We start from the raw sequence: 13,906 nt of genomic DNA on the forward strand, positions 1-13,906 counted from the left end.
GACCACATTGCTGTTGTATAAAAATTACAAGATGTCTTCTTCTAAAATGTCAATGTTTTTTTAAATCCTCTGTGTCCTCCTCGATTTGAGGGATAAACGCTACTAGCAACTGTGTGGAGGAGAGGTGGGGGTGGTGCGCGATCACCGAAGGCTTGCGTCATGTGGATGAGCCGACAGTGTTGTTGTCATTACTTAGAATTCCTCATTCCTCACGCACTTTAGCTTTAAATCACTAAAAGTCAGTTTGTCAGAACTAAAACATTCCATCATTTATTTATTTTAATTCTCCAGACCAGAAAGAGGAGGGCTTCCAGGGACTCGTCTGGACCAGACAACAGGGAACAGGTGAGAATAGTTACGTATATTATTCTAGTATCAAAGAAAACCCATTCCTTTAAAACTGCTGAGTCACTTCCTGTCTTTAAGGGCTTCTAGAAACCAATTCTGACTGAGAAGGACCTTATGCTGCTCTTTTTATCTCTTTTCAAAGAACTTAATTTCTATCAAACTCTCTTTGATTCTCCTCTTGTCTTGGATGTGACAACATTCCTGGTAGTTTTCTTACTATTTGTCCCTTCCTTGTATATTAATTTCCTTTTTTCTGTCATACGGCAACATGTTGGTAAAGCAAGGATATTAATTCCATCTGTCCTGGTTGCAATCCTCTGCAAGAATGCACTATTCAAATGAAAAACCTACTCCTGTAAAATGCGTAGCTGAAAGTAATTGTGTCCCTGCAGTGTGTACCTGATCCGAGTGAGCCAGAGGAGCAGGTTGACCTTCAGTACGCCACCATCCACGTCTCCAACAGCCAGGCAGATCCTCTGTACTCCAACATCAGAGCTGCTCAGCCCCTCAGACACAGGGAGCAACAGGAAGCCGTTGAGTACGCTGCCGTCAGCTTCAACAGTGGCAGTACTGCCCCGAGGTGAGCAGCTCCTCACACAGGAACATTATCCTCGCTACAAATCACACTACTTTGAATTTAATACATTGCTTTTACGTTCCTATTACAGTATGATGAGAATTATATTAGTTTATATCTTCAGAATCACCTTTTCTTCTTCTTCTCAGAACCAGAGGTCGGGACACTGGAGAGGATCCAGCTGCTTTGTACAGCACAGTCAACAACCACCGATGAAAACAACAGGCATTGCATTTATAGTCTGATATTTCTATCTTTTTTTCCCCAAAACATTATTTAAATAAATAAGGTAACCACTGATTCTTATACATTTTATTTTAAGGATGGCCCTCTCCAAGAATGTACAGAGAGAGAGAGAGAGTTATAAATTTTATAGAAACTTAAATGTATTACTTAAACATAAACCGGTGTTCAGTTATTTTACTCTGTATGAGTCAGCTCTAAAGAATGAGTTAAGTATTTCATGATTTATTTTGTTAAATTGTATATATACTATGAAAGGACAATATTCAGTGACCTTTTATGTGCGGTTTGAATTAGTCCCTAACTGGTCTTCCTCCCAAACGTCCCCGTGCAGACGCTAAAACATACCTGAAGTAGTTGTTAATGCAAAAAGGGATGTGATCCCCAACTGGCTTCCCACCTGCAAACACTGGAAGTTGTTTTTGTTGGAAAGCACGGTCAATATATATTTGACGGTAGAAAAAAAGTCAGAAAATGTGAGGAGAAAGTTATAACATGCAACAAAGGTTGCTGGCTGGAATAATACATTTAATGTTGCGATTAACTGATTGGCGTCTTAATCATTAGGCCTTTAAACATATTCTGACATGCAAATTAGCACCAAAAACAAATGACAGCAGAGGTCAATCATAAAGAGAAGACTTGGGTAGAAGTATTCAGTGCATGCACAAAATATCTTCAAAGGTCCAGTGTGTAACATTTTTAGTTGATCATGATCAAAATCTGTTGCCCATTCACAAACTTGTCCTTTTTCATGAATATTTACCTCAACCATCAAAGTATTCCTATTGGCTTCAAATTTTAGATTTGCATTTGCATGAACTGGGGTAGACACTTCATATTCATGCACCATCTTGAAATACGTTAGCAGGTAAGGGACATACAGGACATACTGCTCCGCCTTTCGCGCTTTCGCTGTCACATGATAAACTCACAGGTGCTGCTAATGGGTATCGTCGCTTCCTGGCCCTTTTTGTAACGTGAAGGCTACTGTAACTGTAATACGTACTTTGAACTGTGTGGCGCAAGAGAGTTGATTGCGATATATGATCTCAACTCTAGATGGGAGAAATTCCTACACATTGAACCTTTAACAACGACTCTTCAAATTCCACTGACTATATTGCATCACCGTTGTCAGTGGCTTCTAATCTTTTTGTAATCATTAGTGTGTTTTTATTAAAGTCTTTTAAATGTAAAGACACCACTTCCTATTCATTTTAAACCAGTGTGCATGTTCTAAATGACTGTAAAGTTACAACTTATTTAGCTGCTTTGCTATTGTAGGGAACATGTGTAGTTTCCAGCTGTTGCTACTATTTTACTGATAACAGACCATTTCTAATTTTTCTGCCAAGTGGATTTAGATAGATAGATAGATAGATAGATAGATAGATAGATAGATAGATAGATATATACACACACACACATACATACACACACACAATACTGTATATCTTTTTTTTAACCTTTATTCATGCAGGTAAGTCGATTGAGAACAATTTCTCATTTGCAACGACGACCTGTCACATTCACACAGTTCCACGTTCATACCTGGAAGCTGCCCAGTACAACCACTGTCTGATCTGCTGGCCACTGAGCAGCGCCACTGGAGCGGTTGCGGTTAAGGGCCTTGCTCAAGGGCACCTCAGTGGTGGTAATGAGGGAGGGACAAACCCTGCTCTTTTTCACTTTCACCACCCAGATCGGTCTGGGGATTGAATCAGCGACCTCCCGGTCACAAGCTCGCTTCTCTAACCTTTAGGCCACCACTGCTATCTTTACCATGTAATTATTCTTCTCTCTTTTTCTAACCAGTTCCATCACAACTAGATTTATTCGGAGTCAAATATCAATTATCAGTATTATTGTACTTATTTTGTGAATGATTTCCTCTGGCTCACCTGCTCGTTACGATCCTTTATATTGCTGTCTTGTTATTAGGGACTGTTCGTTATTTATTAAAGGGGCCACCGGAGGAGTTTTGGGACCTTCAGTCAAAATAGACATGACCCTCTCCTCACCAGTCACAATTTTTCCTATGACCCTCCAGAACAATTTAGAAAAAAAGGCATGACCTTCCCCAAACAATTTGTCAATACCTTCTGTACTAGTTTGTGTTTAGCAGAGATATACAGATTCCCATTGTTTTTACAGCAATGACATATGTGACTAAACCTCTGCTTTCTCATCTGACGCATCCCACTCCTCTGTTATGGTGTGGTGGCCATTTCAGTAGATTTACTCACTAACGTTGTTGTGGAAACACAATAAGCATGGAAACTAAATGCACACTTCCTGCATTACTGCATTACTTCAAATACAAAGTTACTCCTATAGTAAACTAGTATTCATATGAAATAAAACAATAAAATATTGAGACCATTCAGCAAAGCACTCTGGGTAACATTCAACACACAAACTGGTTGCTATGGACTCATCATTAGACTTCCTCCACTTGGCCGTTTAAACAAAGTGGAATAAACGTATAAAAGTCCAAATCTACAAAAAACCCGCAATCAGTTAGTAAGCTGACATCAAATGTGGCATTTAGGAAACCTTTATTGCAAACTTGGCACAGTAAGATGTCCAGACTAGTGCAACAGTCATTTTCGTTTTTAACATCCTGCTGCCCGCATCGTCAGCCAGGAAATATTTTTTTTACTAAAGCAGTATATGAAATCAGACGTATTACCTACCACTATTTAGTTGTTTTGTGTTATTTAGCTAAGATATTTCTAAAATATCTGGTCATGCCAGACGTAATTATTCCATTCATTTTTTAATCAATGCAATTATCCGTTTCAGCCACCAGGGGGGCAGTACTCCCTATCCCACAGCCAAAGTCATGGGTCAGACCCATCTGGTAGCGAAGGAGGGCCGAGACTGAGAGCTACATGGAAAAATATGCACCAAACAAGCCACTTTGAAATGTTGCTGTTTCTATGAATACAAAAGTTGGGTAACCGCCCCCCTCTAGACTAAAAAATGTTGGATGACCCTCCCCTCAACAAAGAATAAAAAGACATGACCCTTCCCTATTTTCCTCCGGAGGTCCATTCCATAAATACCAAACGGTCCCTTACATTAAACTTTTTTTGTACTTTTAACACCATGTACTGTATGTATACTTTGTACTTGTACTATATTATTTTTTGTCCTGCTTAAATAAAAAATACTTAGTAAACATTTTGTTTTGCCCTCTTATGTTCTTTGTCTTGTGTATTTGTCCAGTACAATCTCTTAAATGGCTCATTCGATGGGTGTTTGTAGTCTTTTTGTGCTTGTTGTTAAGCTTTTGACATCCCATTTGTTTTCTGCTCTGATTAAACAGTTTTGCAGAGTAGACAACAATCTAAATCCTCCTAAATGACACTAGACGTCCCCATCTTAGAGTTTCCGCTTAAGACCCATTCAGAAATCTGCTGAGAGCCATTTTTAGTAAGAAACAAGAGAACTTTAAGCTAAGAGAAGGGGCGGGGTTGACCCCATTTCTATGGATGTTCCTATGAAGTTCCTAACAGATAAATAAAGTTCTTTGGCAGAAGTCTGCACTCTCAGAGTTGCCCTTCTAGTGTCCTGTGTTTTTATCCCATTTTAAATGTAGGACATCCAAAGAGTCATAAGTTAGTCATAACTGTTACCTCCTCTCTCTGTGAAAACATTTTACTGTTTCATCTGTTCTAAAGACGACCTTAGTTGTAGAAACGACGTTTTTGTAAAGGAATACTGGTCAGTAAAGGCATCACATACCGTCTCAACTTCTCTTTATTGATCACACATCTGAGCCCAACACTGCTAGTTCATTCTGTACGCTCTGACCTCAGTGTTCTGCTTTTCTTTTTAGTTCTCACACTCAGCATCAACCTGACCTCAGAGTGAACAGAGAGGAAACTAACCAAGAAATGTACAGACTCATACTTCCTATTATCCCTAATAATGTATTATGTATATTAATTTACATCAGTTCTTCAACTTTTAACATATTTAACTTTTCCTTTGTGTTTAGACTTCTCTTTGCCTGTTCATTCTGGTTTAATTCTGAAATAACTTGGAAACACATATGTTATGTATAATTCTGCTCTATCCTAGAAGAGTCTGTAAAATGTATTAGTTTTTTTTGTTGACATGTAAAAATGTATTTATATAGCGCTTTTCTGTTCTTAACTACTACTCAAAGTGCTTTTACATAGTACAGGAACCATTCACCATTCACACACGAGGCTGCCGTACAAGGTGCCACCTGCTCATCAGATAAACATCCACGCACATTTACAACTCAGGGTTCAGTGTCTTGCCCAAGGACACTACAGCACTTACTTTAAAAAATAAGTTAAATTAATAAATATTTTTGTTTCATCTCTTTTCGGTGTTGTAATTTGTAGACGGCCCTAAGCACTCGTATTACAGCAGCAACAACAACAGCAGAGAGCAGAAGCCAGCAGGCAAGTGTTATTTACATAAACTTCTGGTGTACTTACAAACTTTCCAATCCATCGTTTTATGAGAGCATAACCTATTTGTACTACTTGTAGACGTTTGGTATCATTTCGGGCATTATTAGTGGGGTAACTTACAAGATACAAACGTGGGTCCGTTAGCCCCTGCGCTAAGCTATTCAGCTGATAACGCTACTCTACGCTAACTCTCCCAATGTTAGACCCAGGTGAAAAAAGCTTCTGGGGGGGTGTTTGGCTCGAGGTCATGGTGCAAAGGACCCTAGGGTGAATTACTCCGAACCATCACTTTAATGTTCAACATCTTGATGATAACATGAAAGTTATGTGCATGTGGGTGTGTGTTGACAGTTCAGTCTAAAATGAAGACTTATTTTTATTATTCAGGTGTCCAGGTGCAAGTGAGCAGATTCTACAAGTCCTCTAACAGGGCAGAGCTGAAGTGTCAGAGCAGTTGTCCTCTACCTGGTCATCCTTCCTACATCTGGTACAAGAATGGACAGAACATTCAGGGACAAACATCTGATTCTTATTCAGCCTACTTGGATCCTGCAGACAGCTTTTCCTGTGCTGTAAGAGGACATGAGGACTCCCTCTCTCCTTCAGTGTGTGAGTTTACTTACAGTCTTCCTCTGACATAACACCATCTAGTGGAGCCTTTAACCTTTTGTACTGTACCTTAACTGCATGTAACTCTGTGATATTTGGGGATTTATTTGGCAGATTTGTATGTAAACCAAATCACTAATCAAGTATCTCTTATTTCCTGACCTCACTGTAAAGTAAAGCTGTGAAATAAGAGCTCACACTGGAAATTTAGCCACACAACATTTATCAACATGTCCTGTGTCTGTTTAAAATATGTACTTGTGTCTATTTGACACTTTTCTTCGTTGAAATGTGTTATTCAGCAATCTTGACCCTCATGTCATGGGTAGGATTGGTTACCGTTTGGATTTTTACGATTCCGATGTCAAACCGGTACTTTTGAAACGATTCCGATTCCTAACCGATTCCTAAACCGATTCTTGAAAAACTGAAAAATGACATAAAAGAGGCTTTTTTTAATGGAGTTTTTTTTTTTAGGAGGCTGTCCCGCTTCCCCCACCACCAGGCTACAGGCTCTTGTCCTGAACGATAGACTAGCAGAGCAAGTGTAGGCTAATATCTTAACTAGCGATCCCGTGCAGTGAATGGTTAATATGCTTTTACGTCCCTTTTGGTGAGCCCAGAGGGAAAATATGCCATGCATTTACGGTAGCTAGCTAACGGTAGACTACAGAGAAAGTGTGATATTTTTACGTCCGCTTCGGAGCGTGTATAAAAAGCCTTCTATCAGCAGGGATTGGAGAGTGCATGACCAAGAATAGCGCGGACACGGGCTTCACACCGCGAGCGGGCACGTGCGCCACTCGGCAGAAAAGGGAGAAAGAAAAAAAGAGTCTGCCGCTGTCCGGAACGACAGAGGGAAAATATTTCAGTCGGAACCGAAATTTGCGTTCTAATCCGGTCCGAATACTATGTTTGCGTAGGAATTGTGGAACCGGGTTTTGGTACCCAACCCTAGTCATGGGTAAAGGTTTTAACTTACATTTTTTTATTGGGTGAGTCTATTTGCATCCTTGGCACAATTAGCAGTGCATGCTATTCGTACCCCGCCGGTGCACACAGCAATGTGTTATTAATTGTGTTATTAATACCCAGTCTGGTACAAATATCACTTGGCATATATTTACACACAGTTATCCATACTACTCATGTATTACACCTTTTTGAATATTATCGTTGCAGTGTCAAACTTCAGAGAGACGCTGATACATTACACACTTGCGTGGGCCGCGATATATAATTTTTTTGATTGATTGGTTCGCCCTGACATTCTTACCCTAATCATAACCAATCCCACTCCTCTTGCCTAAACCTAACCAACCCAACCAGAGCAGGCATATTCATGAGTCTTCCCCTACCACCCTGCAAAAAAAGAATTTGTGTTCGCGGGCCCTGACTTGTGCAATGGCATGTAAATTATCCAATCCAAATTGAAAAAATATGACATCACTCTAAGGGGAATCAAACTCCAGACTCCCAGACCAAAGCTCAGTGTTCTGACCACTCACCTAGCAGTTCTTGAGGAACATTGTACAACTGTTTACCACTTGGTGTCTTCAAGCCTTGGTTGCTAGGTAACCATACTTTATACAAAAAAATAGGTACTAACTAACAAACTAACGGTTGTATGCTTTCACTGAAAACAGAAAGCGCAACTGTAGAATCCATTTTCCGTTAGAAATTCAATTGTTATAAACATTAGAGACAAAACTTTCCTAATATGCCAGTTTCTGCGGTCATGGAAGATGAACGTTGGCCATGATTTCGGTGCACGCGAGCAACGTGTTTTTGTTGTTACGTCACAGGGTGTGAATAGGTCAGCTGTGTGGCCGAGGCTATTCCTACCGGGGGTGCAAATAGACACTCCGTTTTTTATTCTGCTCCATTCACAAAACATGACTGAAAAGAATGAATCTGTCCATTCAAGTTTCTTTGTGGAAGTAAAGATGTCAGAAAATGTCACAGGAGGAAAAATCATGTCCGACACATTTTCATTATTTAATGTCCTCATGTATCTTATTAACCAGCAGAGGTCATCAGTAGACATGACAGTGTCCAAACACACTGAACCCCAATCATTTCCTTGTTTACTTCACTGAGTCAGTAACAAAGTGTCAAACTAGTATCCATGGTAACAGGACACCATAGTTTCTACAATCTGAGTTTCTATGGCTATGTTGAGATGGAAACAATCTGAAGAGAAAACGCAGAAGTGGCGTTGCGTTCTCACTTTTTATTCCGCGTTTAGACAACCGTTTTGGGGGGGAAATCTGCGTGCATATGGTGACGCAAAAGTGGTCAAAACTTGATGGAAATCTGATGTAGTATGCATGCCAGGCGGTTAGGTGGCACTGCCACACAACACCACCAAGGCCGCGCGCCTAAGTAGAACCTTCCTTCTACTTCTCTCCTTAGTGGTGCAAACCAAAACATGTCGAAGCGAACAACAAAAGCTTGTCTGGACAGACGAGGAGGTAGAGTTGCATGTTTGTCTGATGATGACCGGCACAGTCGGCCATGATGAAACACAACACAGCACCCACGGGAGCACTACCAATATCCTGAGCCTCACAGCCCTTCAGCTGCTGCTTGAGAGCGAGAGGCAGCGGAGGCTGAAGCAGACCCTCCTCTGCCCGCTGCCATTCGCTCTCTCTCTTTCTCTTCATCTGTTACATATAGTCATTGAACTATAACAACCTTATCCACATTGTCAAAATCATTTAAATATTGAGCCATTACATTGAAAATATTTTAGAAAACAGGAGCTTATAATTTCTGTAGCCTACTCCGTAACAACAGACTACCTGGACGCCTTTTTCTCGTCTCTCTCCATAACGCTGTCTTCAGACTTTTGCGTTTTCACCCTTTAGACGGGAACGCGATGGTGGAGCGTTTTTTAAGATTTCCACTCTGGAGGGTGGTTTCACTTTTTTGCGTTTTTAAGCCCCAAACACGCTGTCGCCGTATAAACGAAAGGCACATCCGATAAAATATTTTTTTCCGTTTTCGTCATCGTGTAAACGGGGCCTAAAATAGAAGGAAGTAAAGTTTTACCACGAACTTTGTGTTTCTATGAACTAGTGTTGATTTAAATATCTTCCACTGTGAAAAAAATTCATCTTAGAATTAAATGTCTCTATGTCTCTATGTTTTCTCCTCCAGATGGTCCAAAGCTTCCCTCTGTGTCAGTGAGTCCCTCTGCTGAGATAGTGGAGGGCAGTTCAGTGACTCTGACCTGTAGCAGTGATGCTAACCCAGCAGCTAACTACACCTGGTACAAGGAGAATGAAGACTCACCAAAAGCATCAGGACAGATCTTCACCATCACTGACTTCAGAGCTGAACACAGTGGGAATTATTACTGTGAAGCCCAGAACAGAAGAGGACGTCAGAACTCCACCTTACATCTGATTGTTGTAGCAGGTAAGATTCTTGACTTTTAACTACAAAAACCTGTTTACTGCACCAGACCTGATTCACATGTTAATATGTAGCAGCACATAACTGGTAAACAATAAAATAACATTCCCTGAGTGCATTTTCTGTAGTTGTGTTCAGGGAGGAACCTCCATCATGTCAGAGGTGGATGACACTGACTGACTGATTAACAGACAGTCTCACCTGGCAAAGTGATTCATCAATCTGATCCTACTAATGAGGTGTATCACATATCTGTCTATATTTCCAGGGAATTTAACAATGATAATGAATATAATCAGGCTGACTGTGGTGGTCCTGATGCTGATTCCTCTGCTGCTCCTGAGTCTGTGGGCGAGGTAAAACCAGAAACATCCATCAGTTCAGTCACCGCTCTTTTATTTTCTTCAACTATCTTTCAGTTACTTTAGATTAAGTATGATAAATGTCATACATTCTTTATTTGTTGTTGTTGGACTCAATCCAGGAAGAAGAAAACTCTGAGCTCCACCACTGGACCACATGAACCTGAAGAGATAGAGGTGAGAGAGAGAGAGAGAGAGAGAGAGAGAGAGAGAGAGAGAGAGAGAGAGAGAGAGAGAGAGTATTGACACAACTTCCTCATCTATCACAGTTATAATAACTTGGCTCATACATTCTCTGAAAACTAAAGAAGGTGTAAGACAATTTATGTTTAAAATACAACTTGCTGAGTAGAAATCAGTAATGTATTTGGCCATGACACAATATTTGCAAATAATTGATATTGAAATGTGAAATTTTGTTTTTATTAACTCTTAATATATGCAGGTTTCATGAATGAGGTCCTCATTTTGTCGTCTCTCCCCATCAGATAGACTCTTGTCCTGCGTATGAGAACATCTCAGACACTGCAGCACAGACAGAAGACCCAGAGGAGCAGGAAGACCTGGTGTGAAGTCCAGTCAGGTTAGAGCCTCCCGCATCAAATAAAACAGGCCCACTCCAGATTTACTGTCACAGTTCCATCCATAACTTTACACCAGTTTCATGTGATTTTCTACAGATGCAGCTGAACCAGAGGCGGGACTCACCTGATGGAAACAAAGTAGTACGACATTGAAATATCCCTGAGGAGAGCGAGGCTGTGGAGGATGCGGGGGAAGTGGATACATTTACCTTCAACTCCAGAAGATTTTATTGTCAGTTTTGAGTAGCAGCAGCAGGTAGGAGTCAGCAGCAGCATGTAGCACAACGTTTAGAAGAATGTGGTGCTGGCAGCTTGAACTGAATCATGTCGAGGTGTCAAACATGATTTATTGTTCAGATCAGCTGATGCTCAGCTGCTGTGTGACTTACTGATGTATATTATATCATTAATATTTTATTAATATATTTTATTAAAATAATGATTAATATTATTTTCTTCTGTTAGTTTTAGGCCATGTTATGCTTAAGGCTACGAAGGATGCACTTCATTTAGCAATGAAAATTATTTGATTTTGTACCTTATAAAGTTCATCTGAAAATGTTTTGTCGTGGGGGGGAGGGGGGTGGAAAAAAAAGAAAAAAAATGACATACATGACAACATAAATTTTGTATAATATCTTATTTTTTATTTTGGCTACTGGTATAGTTGTTTGGCTTATTTTGCTCATTTCTGTTTGGTTTGTTAGTTTGGTCCCTTTTAGGCTATATGCTATATATAGTATATTTATATAGCACGTGCTGTCTATATAATTAGGCTGAGCCCTGTGTTGTGTTTTGATTACAATGACTGCATAAAAAGGAGCTCATGCCTTTGAGCGTGGAATATACGTCAGTAACTACTGATTAACTGTGCTGTATGTAATGTATTTTGTTTTTGGACTTGATTTGCAAATTAATGACAAAAATTTCCAAAACAAGAGTTAGTTATTTTATAGACATTAAGGATTAAAGTTCTTATGCAAAACGTATTTTTGAAATTCTACGTAATAAATAACTTTTCTAAACTCCTGAGCAGCCTCTGGGTTTGTACCTGTCCTGGTTGACAGAGCCAATAAAGTTGGTTCAAATCAGAGACAGTGAACTGAAATCATCACATATTAGTCAATGTACAGTTTAGATTTTCACACATAGAAATCAAACATACGCCAAGGAGGTTATGTTTTTGACTCAGTTTGTCTGTACGTCTGTTTGTTCCTTCCTTTACTGAAAATGTACTGGCCCCATTTTCATGAAACCTGGTGAAAGGGTGTAGATCGGCCCTAGGAAGAAACCATTACATTTTGGAGCGGATCCGAACTACGGTTAGGATACACTAATTATTTCTCACTTTTATTAACATTGTGAGATACGGCATTTGTGTTACATTTATATGGTTTCGGAATAATCACAAACATTTGTTTCAGACTGGGAAAACTCTCACTACATTAGCATTGTGAAATAGGGCATGGCTTGGTGGAGGTCTGCACTTTCAGAGTTGCCCTTCTAGTTTCCTGTTTTATCCCATTTTAAATGTAGGACATCTCTGCACACAGTTTATCCAACTGATCCACCTAAACAAGCCAAAGTCATTAAAAATATGTTTTACTTTATACTTTTACCCCTTGTTTTGTTACATGTCCATGTTTAGTTAAAGTGCCCATATTATGAAAAAAACACTTTTTCTGGGATATGGGGTGTTCTTTTGTGTCTCTGGTGCTTCCACACACATACAAACTTTGAAAAAAATCCATCCATGCTGTTTTGAGTGAGATACGGTTTCTGAATGTGTCCTGCCTTCAGTCTCCTAGTGAGCTGTTCAAAATCGGCCTCGGACTGTGACGTCACAGTCCGAAATGAGCTGGCTAACCACAACCGTTAGCTCGTAGCGTTAGCCGGCTAACGCTAGCATGCTACGTCGTTCTCAATAGCAAAGCACTGCTACAACACACACAAGTTCACCATAAGCTCCAAAAGAACTACTTACATGTGCGCCCTCATTTAAAAGTCTCCCAGCTAATCCTACCTTGTAACTGACCAAAGTTAGAGAAACAGGCTTTCTTTTACTGTCTCTAGAGTTAGCTAGCTGACATGATCTACATCTGAGCTACTGCGCATGTGCGAGTGCAATCAAAGATAGTACAGAAGAAGAAGATGAAAAGAGGTCTCACTCTGTAGCTAAAACAGAAACCAGGTGAAAAGAGGATCTACAGCAGTGAGAGAAAGCTGTGCAGTACAACAACAATATGGTGTTTTTTGAAAATTAAACCATTTAAACCTATTCTGGTAAAACCTTAAAATACAGTTATGAACCTGAAAATGAGCATAATATGGGCGCTTTAACACTAACATGCATGTGAGTTTATCACACCTCAGTGTTCTGCATTTCTCTGCAAAGAGAAGCAACCTGACCGCAGAGAGAACAGAGAAGAGACAAACTCAGAAAAAACAATGATGTAATTTTCCATTCCCCTCTTATGATTAATACTCTGTTCTTCATTCTGTTCAATGTAACTGCCTCAGTTCACAGGTCAAATACATTCCTGTTCCATCACTACACCTGCAGACTGTGTGACATCCTGAATCAGTGCACATAGAGATGAACTGTCTGTCTGTTTTTCTCTTCTCTTTATGAATGCTCTTTTCTGGTGTTGGTGGGATCTTGGTGGTGAAACAGGTTTTCTAACAACAGGTCAATATTAGTTTCTTACTCTCCTTTTTTGAAGTGTATAGTTTGTAAAACAACAAAACTGTATGGTTTTGTGGTGTGTGCTGAAATTTGGCTCTTCATGCATATTAATGATCCAAAGAGGAAGGAAATGTATTCTTTACCAGCCTGATATCTGTCTTCTGCTTACTGACAACAGAGGAGAGGCATCTTTAAAGACGACGTCCGTCTTCATTGTAAGTAGAAACAGTTTATTGATTAGTTTATTGATACTGTATACCTCCTGTGTACATTATTTTATCTGCTGACATGTTTTATTGTCTCACACAGAGAGATGAGAGGAGCAGCTATGAGTTTAACTGCAGCAGCGAGTGGATTTGTTGTCTTCCTTCTCTCTGTGTCAGGTACTGTATATCTACAGTTACATTCATTCTTTAAAAGAGGGATTCTGGGAAAATGTGGGACTAAATGTCATTACGTTTGAATAAGTGGATCAGAGTTGTGTGAAAGGCAAACTTCCAGAAATGCTACAAATAGTAGTTTTGTTTACAATTGTGGAAACTCGGCAGACGGTATCAGTTTTGTTTGTTGTTGTGTTAATTGGACAGTGTCTTTTAATGTTGTCCTTTGCATGTAGTAAC

General features: G+C 39.8%; 2 protein-coding genes and 1 long non-coding RNA gene across 3 annotated transcripts in view; all 3 read left to right on the top strand.

Moving 5' to 3' along the window:
• The window catches only part of LOC120559406 (B-cell receptor CD22-like), a 50,701-nt gene extending 48,767 nt beyond the window's left edge, over window positions 1-1,934 (top strand). The window contains exons 8-10 of the mRNA XM_039801106.1: window positions 292-345; window positions 741-928; window positions 1,075-1,934. Of these exons, the coding sequence (XP_039657040.1) occupies window positions 292-345; window positions 741-928; window positions 1,075-1,205 (373 nt within the window). The 3' untranslated portion in view covers window positions 1,206-1,934. The remainder of the gene's footprint in view (window positions 1-291; window positions 346-740; window positions 929-1,074) is intronic.
• Window positions 1,935-8,732: 6,798 nt separating this feature from the next.
• Window positions 8,733-11,061, top strand: LOC120565874 (B-cell receptor CD22-like). The gene is made up of 6 exons (XM_039811962.1): window positions 8,733-8,829; window positions 9,397-9,657; window positions 9,923-10,010; window positions 10,139-10,193; window positions 10,505-10,599; window positions 10,697-11,061. Exons 1-5 carry the CDS (start codon window positions 8,733-8,735, stop codon window positions 10,586-10,588), a joined length of 585 nt encoding a protein of 194 aa, XP_039667896.1. The 3' UTR covers window positions 10,589-10,599; window positions 10,697-11,061.
• A 767-nt stretch (window positions 11,062-11,828) lies between these two features.
• On the top strand, window positions 11,829-13,706 carry LOC120559591. The gene is made up of 4 exons (XR_005639327.1): window positions 11,829-11,922; window positions 13,275-13,289; window positions 13,465-13,501; window positions 13,596-13,706. It is a non-coding gene; the product is annotated as an uncharacterized LOC120559591 (long non-coding RNA).
• The last annotated feature ends 200 nt before the right edge of the window (window positions 13,707-13,906 follow it).

The sequence above is a fragment of the Perca fluviatilis genome, chromosome 1 (genome assembly GCF_010015445.1).
Source record: "Perca fluviatilis chromosome 1, GENO_Pfluv_1.0, whole genome shotgun sequence".
In the NCBI taxonomy this organism is placed as follows: Eukaryota; Metazoa; Chordata; class Actinopteri; order Perciformes; family Percidae; genus Perca; species Perca fluviatilis.

Coding starts and splice junctions, on each gene's coding strand:
- LOC120565874 (XM_039811962.1), top strand. CDS start 8,733: ATGACCGGCACAGTCGGCCATGATGAAACACAACACAGCACCCACGGG. Junction 8,830..9,396: donor CCTTCAGCTGCTGCTTGAGA/GCGAGAGGCAGC, acceptor TTTCTCCTCCAG/ATGGTCCAAAGCTTCCCTCT. Junction 9,658..9,922: donor ACATCTGATTGTTGTAGCAG/GTAAGATTCTTG, acceptor CTATATTTCCAG/GGAATTTAACAATGATAATG.